Source organism: Parasteatoda tepidariorum, chromosome 6 (genome assembly GCF_982258835.1).
Source record: "Parasteatoda tepidariorum strain Cologne lab strain chromosome 6, Ptep-v5.0, whole genome shotgun sequence".
NCBI classification, from domain to species: domain Eukaryota; kingdom Metazoa; phylum Arthropoda; class Arachnida; order Araneae; family Theridiidae; genus Parasteatoda; species Parasteatoda tepidariorum.
This window is the reverse complement of record NC_141760.1, coordinates 56737315-56747338: the sequence shown is the minus strand read 5'-3', so window position 1 is coordinate 56747338 and position 10024 is coordinate 56737315. Positions and strand designations below refer to the sequence as shown.

Below are 10024 nucleotides of genomic sequence, written 5' to 3'. Positions count from 1 at the left end.
CTAATTTCATATTTAAATTTAATTTCATTAAAAATTAGTGAAATGTTAAGTAAGTTAATTATAAGAAGTGCAATAATAAGAACAATAAACTAAAAATAAAAAGTATACAAATTTAAGAAAACTAAAGGTTGACACAAGAAATTTTTCTAGAGGTTGCAAAATTTTCACATAATACTAATATCTCCAGGTCACCCTATTATCAATTTAAAAAAAAATAAAAAGCAAATGAATAACTTAAAAGCAAATAAAAGGTCAGCAGATATCAAAATAAGTAATTTGACTCTTTATTGGTATCATAGGACAATTTTAACAATGGCATAGCAAAAATGTTGCGTTTTTAATTTCTAATTCTTCAAAACACTTCGCAACTTCACATTTATCACTCTCTGCATTAAACTCAGCTTTTCTCAAACTTTAATCAAATAGATTTGACGGATTTTTCTCCATATTAAGCAAGTATCTATTAGTGAAAATTTTACATAATTTTGTCTCAAGCCATGACATGATACTAGGAAGTTTAATTACAATGAAATTACATGGATACTTTTACAGAAGGATTAAATGACTGGCTGTGAAAATAAGGCATTTAATTTTTTATAATTATGTATAACATGCCTCATGATACCAATTATATTCTGTAAACATGGTACTGATACTAATTAAGAATCAAATAAATGTTCCAGGCACTGAATCAAGATATTCATATAATTAAATGTATTGGCTAAATTAATAGTTAAACAAAACTATATTAAAGACAACAAAAGCACATTTTACTGAATTATGAATAAGAGAAATAAAACAATGACCAATACATACCTTGATACAATCCAATGCAAAAATAGTAAATATAATTTGAAATTTGTCAAATATGAGCAATTGAGAAATAATTACCTAATGAAAATATAATTTTCCCTGTACATTTTTACAATATATTAGAGTTAGACAGATGAACCCACTGAAGAGAACAATCAGGTAACAGTGTATTGCTTTTTCTCTTCCATTTCTTTAAGAAATTATTTTAAAAAACATCTATTTTTAGTATTATCATTTAGCAAGAGCTTCTTTCAATTCTTTAAAAAGCATAGAGCCAATAATCATTTTCTCACAGTTCACTGCAACACTTGCTTTACCATTTGTAAACACTTGGATGGAGATAAGGACCAAACATTTAGAATCAGGTGTTTGACCTGAGAATCTAATTTAAAAAAAAGAAGAACAATTTTTTTAAATCAAAACTTTAGTGAAAAATACATAGATACTTTAATATAGATGAAATAATAGCACATAAAATTAAAAAAAAGCAGATTGATATAGCATAATTTCATAAATTTTAATCAAATATATAATTTTAAATCTGTATTTAAAGCTTTACAAAACTACATAAGAGAGTTAGAATTTTGAATGAAATTAATTTTATATAAATACGAGATATTTCTAAATACTTTAAAAAATAAAAAAAAAGCTTTCATTAACTCATTAATGGTTCCATAATTGTGAAGACGATGGTCATAAAAGTGACTCTATGATTTAAAAAATATATATAAAACTAAGTGTATGCACAATATATGTATGTATTTATACTTAATATATTTTTGGTTAATTTATAGTTAACATTTTTGGAGAGTGTTGACTTCTAGTTTAAATGTTAATAACTAAACACATTACAAGCAGTCTAGAATTGCTATCTAATGCATAGATTGGGAAATAAACATGATTTCGGGCATATTAGTTTTGAACACTCCAACCTGGAAATATCATGAGCACAAGAAATAGAGGGCAAGCTCCACTTTGTTATTTTGACAGATGCAAGAAGGAAGGAGTAAAAGCAAAGAAAATAACTAAGAGTTAGAATTTTTATCCATTTCAGGGGTGTTAATTTAATATTCACAGATTTGTTTTTTTACTTTATGCTTCAACTAAGAGACAAACCACAAACATTTTTACAGCTATATATAAACAGTAAAATAAACATTTCATCAAAAAAGGGGAATGCCCAGACCTCTTATCTTATCTTTCTACTTCCCAAAACCACCAACCTTCTGAAAGTGTCATGGAATAAATTTTACACTGTTTCTTATACCACACTATGAATAAAAAAAAATCAGCTGGTTTTAAAATCTTTTATTTTAGGGGCATCTAAATAACAGAAAATCATATAGTTTGTTTATTCAGCTTGGACAAATTTTGTTTCCGACCTGATATTAACTAACAATTACAACAGTTAACAATTACAACAGTTAACAATTACAACAGTTAACAATTACAACAACTAACAATTAACAGAAGACTTTAGAGATTTTGTTTCTCACAAACAATATAATTAAACAACAAATAATTTATTGATATTTGTTCAATAATGCAAATTTAATAAAAAAATTCTTAAGCATGATTTTGAGCATGACCATCTGCCTTCTGTAATGTGGAAGACATATCAACTGGTAGAATTCAAAAGGTGAGTTTCAAGTTTATTACTGTTATTACACTTTAGAGTTGGTTTATACTAACCTAAGAATTCCAGACTCTTGATTATTATTTTGGACTTGAGCAACATTTGCTGCTTCATATATATACTGCACTAGAGCCTTCTCATCAGTATGTCCAGAAGACAAAGTTACTGTTCCTGAATTTTCATTCATCCCTTTAAGTTTACCTAGAGATATATTGACCATATTAAATATAAAGTTAAAAATATAAGTAAAATAGCTTACAAAAGAAAATAAACACTGTGATGTCATTACAAGTATTACAAAATTAGGAAATAAATTAAGGAACTTTTAAATTTCCTTTTTTTTCATAAATTTAATCATTCCTAATTCTATTTTAAGTAAGTAAATTAGTGAATCATTTTTAATTCAGATTTATAAAGAGCAAATACAAATATTTATATTAGGAATAAATATAACACCTAACTTTTAATTTCCATGCAAGTGTATAACTAATTATTAAACATCATGAAAACTGAGCATCAAAATCCTTTTTAACCATTCTCTCTTCAATTACATCAATCAGTGGCATATACATTATTAGGTTTACTTTGATTCCCAACAAACCTTTTAGTCTTAAATCTTCAACCAAATTATTCAAATATTAACATGAAATAATTCTGAGGTTGGTGGAAATTACTTAATTTTTAGCAGCGCTCTTTTTTATTAATGTGCATATAATGGATCGCTTCTATAATCCAAAAGTGTTTTGAATCGGCTTATGGTCAGTCAGGTTGTGGGGAATTTGTTCCCCATGGCTGGTCTTTATGGAAATCATCAAGCTAAATTTATTATTGTGATTAAAATGTTACATGGATAAAACATTCTCTTTATTTTGCAGCTCAAACTCCTTATTAATAAGAATATTATTATTATTATCAAGCTTATTACTTTAAGAAGAGCTATAAAGCTTTAATCTAAGAAAAAAAAGCTTTATTCTAAGTAACATCCTGTTTCCATCGTCTGCAATTTTGTTTTTATCTTATATTGTTTGCAATTGTTATACGAAGCATTATCTTCCTTCACTTACTATAAAAATAAAATTGCATTGAAACTTTTATAGACTAATTATATTCTAACTAACTAAGAAATTATTCAATTTTTTATTTTCATTTTACCTATATTTTATTGTATTCTTTTAGTATCACACATAACAGTTTTGATATTATTTTACAGTAAAATATTATTGTTATTACATGTTCCTTTAAACATGTTTTTTGCTTAATATTTTGGTGGGAAGACATACTGTAGGTTTATGTGTTCATACTGTAACAGATAGATGCGAAAAAAATATTAGCAATGGATAAGTTTTTTAATTTGCTGAAAACATTCAACACAGTTACATCTTTTACATACAGTGACTACATATACTGAACTTAATTCTGAAAGAATATGAGATGAATTTGGAAGCTTTTATCTTTGTAACAAATCACTTCAGGAGAGTTATAGTATTGAATCAAATATTCAAATATATAATGGAGAACTAAATTTGACCAAATGATTCTAAATTTGCCTTTTTTATTACTGTTTTTAATTTACTTAGTTACCTAGCGAATGACAATAAAAACTTGATTTATAATTTGGGAAGGTTCTCTTAATATAAATTCAAGCTATTATTCCACTCTAATCATTAATTTTTATTTAAAAAGTATAATACCTTAATTAAATAAAAATTTAATGAAGATTTGTCAAGGAAATTGTAGAACCAATTATGTTCAGTCTAACAGAAGAACAACTGCTTCATCTTATTTTAATGAAATTATTATAAAATTATAAGAAAGTATATATGTTTAGAAAAATAATCTTTATGAAAGTGTAGAAATTTGTGCATTGATAATATAATGAAAGCCTGATTAAACAACATATTGCAGAAAAGTCAAATGCATATTGTTATTACATTAAACTGCTCCATAAACAAACAGAAAAGCAGTTATTAATTTAAATGCTATCAAACCTAAATATTTGCATTATAACATGACATTAAATTATTAAATGATAACATAAAAAATTTAAAATAAATCTTGCTCATCATTAAAAAAATATATTTAAATTCAACACTTCACAGTGACTAATTTAGCTTTACTTAACTCTATTCATTCAGTGACAAAATATAAAAAATTTATTTTATTTAGCTTAATCCATTATACTTATCAAGATGAAATTCCACAGCAAAATTACTACAAAAATTTGATATGATTTAAGAATTCAGGTCAAATAAAGCAATGAATAATGTTGGATGAATATTAGCACCAAAATGAATAAAAAATTCAGTTTTAAATTTAAACTATGGATAATACACAATCAGGAATGAATATAACATAAAACCAAAATAATCAGATTTCAGATGATTATGTCAATATAATTTGAGTTTTAATAAAATACTTACCCTGAGAAGACATGAATTCGCCTTCAGAGAGTAACACTGGTTGAATCATTTCACCAATCGGAGCTTTAATTGATAAAGAATAACTTCTTTCACTGGTTTTCAAATCAAATTTTGCAGGCTGAGTACTTTCATTGTAATCTATACCAATGCTAACAACAAAAGTAGAATTTGGTGGCAAAACATCTGAAATTAATCATGGAGAAGTCAAATTTAAAAATAAGTAAATGCTCAGCAAATATGTATATATATATATATATATATATATATATATATATATATATATATATATATATATATATATATATATATATATATATATATATATATGCTATCCGTGGAACAAAAAAAAAAGCAATGTAAAGACTTTAATGGTTTTTGAGCAAGAAAATCAATTTGACTATAAAATTCAAAACAGTTCAAATTCTTTTTGGGTGGCATAATTCTGTTTGGGGTGCATTGGTGGGCATAAAACTGTTCTCTACCCAACACAAAGATGATACTTGTTAATATTTTCCCCAGAGAAAAAAACTTATCTTTTTATAGCACAAAAATAACCAATTGAATAAAATATAAGAAAAAAAAATTAAAAGTGCATCTTTTTAAAGCACTTATGAATTGAGCAAAATATTATTACTTGTGCAACAGAAAAATCATAAATTAAATTTTCTTTTTTATATTTTTCTGTTTTCAAATTAAAACAGTTGTTCTATTTCATAAGAAATTCATATGATTAATGTTACACAAAATCGAACAATTAATGAAATTAATTTCATAATAAGAAAAGACTTATGATTTTGAGACCAAATTGTTTCGTAGAGTTTCAATATCACACAACAAAATTAATGACACTGGATTTTTGTTGAAATTAAAAGAAATTCTTGAATCAAATTACATTGATCATGTTCATAAATCTTATCAAAATTATTTTAAAACTCAAAATTTTTATCACAGAAGCATAAACTGGCAAATAAAAACAATTGCTTAACAGGTATACACGAAAAAACACACTGTAAATATACAGACAGTAAAGCAGAGATAGTGAACCGCAGCAAAAAGAATTTAGCCAAATTTTGCCCACGGACTTGATGCTTGTTGGATTCAAATAAAACTCTTAATCAATTAATATCAATTTAACACAGACACTTAACTTTTATTGGTACTTTTACATTAGCTGTGTACCTAACATAACACCAAAAATTGTCACTCAGTTTTGGCAACAATATAACAGAGGAACATCATAGCAAAAGAAAAAGAATAAGGAGCAGTGAAAGTGCAAAATTCTTAGCCACATCTGGGCCAGTCACACATTTTGGCTCCTTAATAATAACAAATGATGCATTTAGGACCTGAGATGGGAATGTCCCTAAAATAAATAATAGTTTACCAGTACAATGTAATCTGGTACTCAGTTAACAGATAATCACATCTCTGTTTAACATTCTTAGAGATAACTGAAACAGAGAACTCTGCTTAACAACCTTACAGATAACAGAATAGAGAAGAACCTTTCTATTTAACTTCCTTACAAATAATAGAACAGAGAACAACCTTTCTGTTTAACTTTTCAGATAATAGAAGTTAGTTTAATGTTAAACTAATGAATGCATGTGAAATGTTGCCATTATCATTTGGTTATTTTCAAAATAGTTTCATTCAATTGAAAACATTATAGTTGAATAAATGATAGGAACTCATTATTCATGATTAAGTTTAAGAAGGAATCAAAAACAATAAATATATTCAAGGCAAAATATTTATTGAAAAGAAAGTACTAATTTCTTTAAAAAATTACTTTTTACATTAAAACATAAAAAACATTACTATAACTCTTTTATGGTAAGTCAATATTTATAACTGTTTCCCTTCTTTTTTTATAGAATGGGGAAAAAACAAGAAGGCTCACCTCTCTCTGGAAAGCCATGCACTTCAATATTTCCAATTTTCTAAAAAAAAAAATGAGTGAACATTATTGATGGAAAAAAAAAACTTTGAAAACTATTATAAATAAAAATATTGCAATTCATCGTAATAATGTATAAATAATAGTTTATTATATAAATAATAATTACGGTATAAATAAAAAATTGTAATTTAAGCAGATAATAAAAAAAACAATTGCACATAAAATGTTTTAATTGACGCTAAATAATAGTATCCAGCATATGAAACATGCCAATAAATAAAATAAAAATTTAACATAGCAATTTGAAAATTGTAACATTATGTTAGAAGTTTTAAATAAAAATAGGCATATTAAAATAAATAAATTACAATTCACTAGGATGTGAACTACCTGGATTTATAAATTTTATGCATTTCAGCAGGCTAAATAAATATATATGTGAGAAAACATAAGACTTTACTACCTTTGTAGGAACAACAATTCCTTTTATATCAACTCCAGATTCATTTTTCAATACCAACTCTATAGTTGTCATCTTAGCAGAATATAAGTTGGGACTGCGAGTGAAACGATATGTCACAGAAAGACCATTTCCTGTAAACTTATTCAACAACTCATGTGCTTTCACAGGAGTATATGTAGCAGATATAGTCTAAAAAAATAAATAGTAAACAGTAAAATAAAAAAAATTTTGCACATAATTTTGTTTATTATATAACCCATTTAATTTCTGAAAAAGACCTGTTACAGATTAAGTTTTTTTCCTTTTTTTTTAAGCTAGATTAATTTAGCAATATTTTTTAAACAATTGATGAAAATGCACTTATTTTGAAATTAATTATATTATTTTTAGTAGATGATATGTTACACAATTAATCTATTAAGGATTTTATTCTTATTTTTTCTTTTTTATAGGGCCTTTGAGGCACAGTCAGTTTTTGGTTGAACCACTGACTACAGAAAGGCTCCAGCATGTTAGCAGGGCAGTGTATCCCTTGAAGAAGCACCGTTTTTACCGACATATTTGATTTTGAAATTTTGTTTGGCCTTTCTACCATAGTACTACCATGTTTATTTAAATTGGATACTTTTCCCCTTAATCTTGTGACTTAGTTTGTTAATTTATTCTGATAAAGCCATTCAAAACTCATGCTGCATTTGGAATTGATTTTATTAATTGTTTCAACATTTTAAGAAAATAACCTATGTAAGAAAAATAAATAATTCAGAAAAATTTTATTTTTTCATAATTTCAATCTTCATTAATATAATTATAAATTTAGACAAAGGTTAAGTTTTTATTTATTAAGACTAAAAGAAGACAAGAGAACAAAAGTTTATGTAAATAATCTAGAAATAAATCTAGTAAATAATGTAGATCATGTTTGCTAGAACCAACACAACAGCCTTATGACAAATTTTAAATTATTTTCTACATTGAGAACAGGTTTTCAAAATAAAGGAGTGATTAACATCAAATTGAAAACAACATTTAAGAAATATATATTTCTTTAAAGTATTAGTCTATTAAAATAAAAATTTACTGCACCTTTATATTAGCAGAAACATTATTAGTAGAAACATTCATGATTTTAGATGGATTATTTGTGGATGGTGTAAGAGTAAGTATTTCATTGAATGCAGAAGGCTGTAAAATTGGATTATTAGGCGCATCTTCCGTTGTAACTGTAAGTAAAAAAGAAAACTATTTAGCCTAATTCTAAGTAAGCAAGTTAAATTAATTAAGTTTTGAATATTATTTTTTTAAATAATTACAGTCATTTAAATCTAACAACAAATCAACTTCTTTCTTTGGTTTTGTCCCTTTCATCTTCTTTTTTGAAACCTAAAATAAAAATAAATCAGAAAAAATCTGAGACTGTTTTAATAGATAATAAAAAATATTTAAAAATAAAATCTTAAAATGAATACTAACATAAAACTAACAAATTAACTAAAAAGAAATAAAAAGACCTTTTTTTAGAATTTAATGATAATTTCCTTCTCTTTCAAAGATTTCCTCTATTTCATATGATCAAACTTAGTTAAAAAATATATTTCAACAAATATCAATTCATGATTATATCAAAACAGACTTTGTAATGCAAATAAAAACATCCAGAAGTTAAGACTAAGATTCAAGTAGAAACAGATTAAGCAAGTTTCTACAATTGTTATTTTATGTTTAAGAAATACATTAAATAGTGAAAAACTATCACACAAATATTTTTTACTGTCAGTTGTACTGCAGAACAAGAAATTAATGTTATCAGTACTTAAATATCTGAACATGAAGCAATTAAAATTCGACTAGAACTTTAAATTATCTTGTTTATTAAAATTCATAAAAGAGATTAATCTAACTGTAACTCAAGCAACAAAATTATCTTTTCTTGTTAAGTATGTTTCAAACATAACCCATATAAAATAACACAATTTAAAATATGATTAATAAATATTTAATCTAAGTAAAAAATTAATAAACAGACTCTTAAATAACATGTAAAATTTGTAGTAGGATTTTAAACATACATTTACTTTTTCTTCTTCCTCAGAGGCAGAAGAATCATCAGATGTTTCCTCTTCTGATTCAGATTCACTTGTAGAGTCAGATTCAGAAGACACTTTTTTCTTTTTCTTCTCAACTTTTTTTGAGGAATGTATAATATTTTTAGATTTTGAAACTGAGTTTGTTATAGGAGTAACAGCTGATTTTGTATTTGGTTCCTGAACAATGTCATTATTTAAAGAAGACGGCTCATCAAAATCAATTATATTCTGTTCTGATTCCTTCTCATTTTCTGAATCTGATTCATCACTCTCAGAATCAGTATCACTCTCAGTAGAACTGCCTGATGCACTAGATGCTTCAGAACCTTCAGAAATGTCGCCATTTGCTTCATTTTTACCAGCTTCAGAAGCTGATGAGACCTCTAAAATTAAGAAATATTATTAGGATTGAAGAAAAAACCTCTTATTTTTGTAATTTTTGAAGCAATGGCAAAAGATATGATCAGTGGGGGGAAAATGCACTGTTATGAAGGCTGGCCAGATCTTAAACAAGTGCAATCATAATTTGTTTCACAAAAGAGTTGCACTGATCTTTAACATTTTGGAAAACTACATTTAAGATTTAACATTTATTTAACATTAAAGAAAACTATAATTTATTACTTTATTTTCATTAAAAAAGTATAATATCTCTATGAAAAATGACACTTTACTTATTTTTATTGAAAAATGTGTAATGGC

The 10024-nt window shown here is 25.6% G+C and overlaps 1 protein-coding gene across 4 annotated transcripts in view; it reads right to left on the bottom strand.

Annotated features, from left to right (window-relative positions):
- Positions 1-673: 673 nt before the first annotated feature.
- rb (adaptor related protein complex 3 subunit ruby) overlaps positions 674-10024 on the bottom strand; it is a 41756-nt gene continuing 32405 nt past the window's right edge. For all 4 annotated transcript variants that reach the window (XM_043046111.3, XM_071178641.2, XM_071178639.2 and 1 more), the window contains exons 19-26: positions 9305-9705; positions 8549-8618; positions 8322-8458; positions 7236-7424; positions 6773-6812; positions 4870-5052; positions 2506-2650; positions 674-1195 (exon numbers count right to left, since the gene is read on the bottom strand). In XM_043046111.3, the coding sequence (XP_042902045.2) occupies positions 1045-1195; positions 2506-2650; positions 4870-5052; positions 6773-6812; positions 7236-7424; positions 8322-8458; positions 8549-8618; positions 9305-9705 (1316 nt within the window). In that variant the 3' untranslated portion in view covers positions 674-1044. The remainder of the gene's footprint in view (positions 1196-2505; positions 2651-4869; positions 5053-6772; positions 6813-7235; positions 7425-8321; positions 8459-8548; positions 8619-9304; positions 9706-10024) is intronic.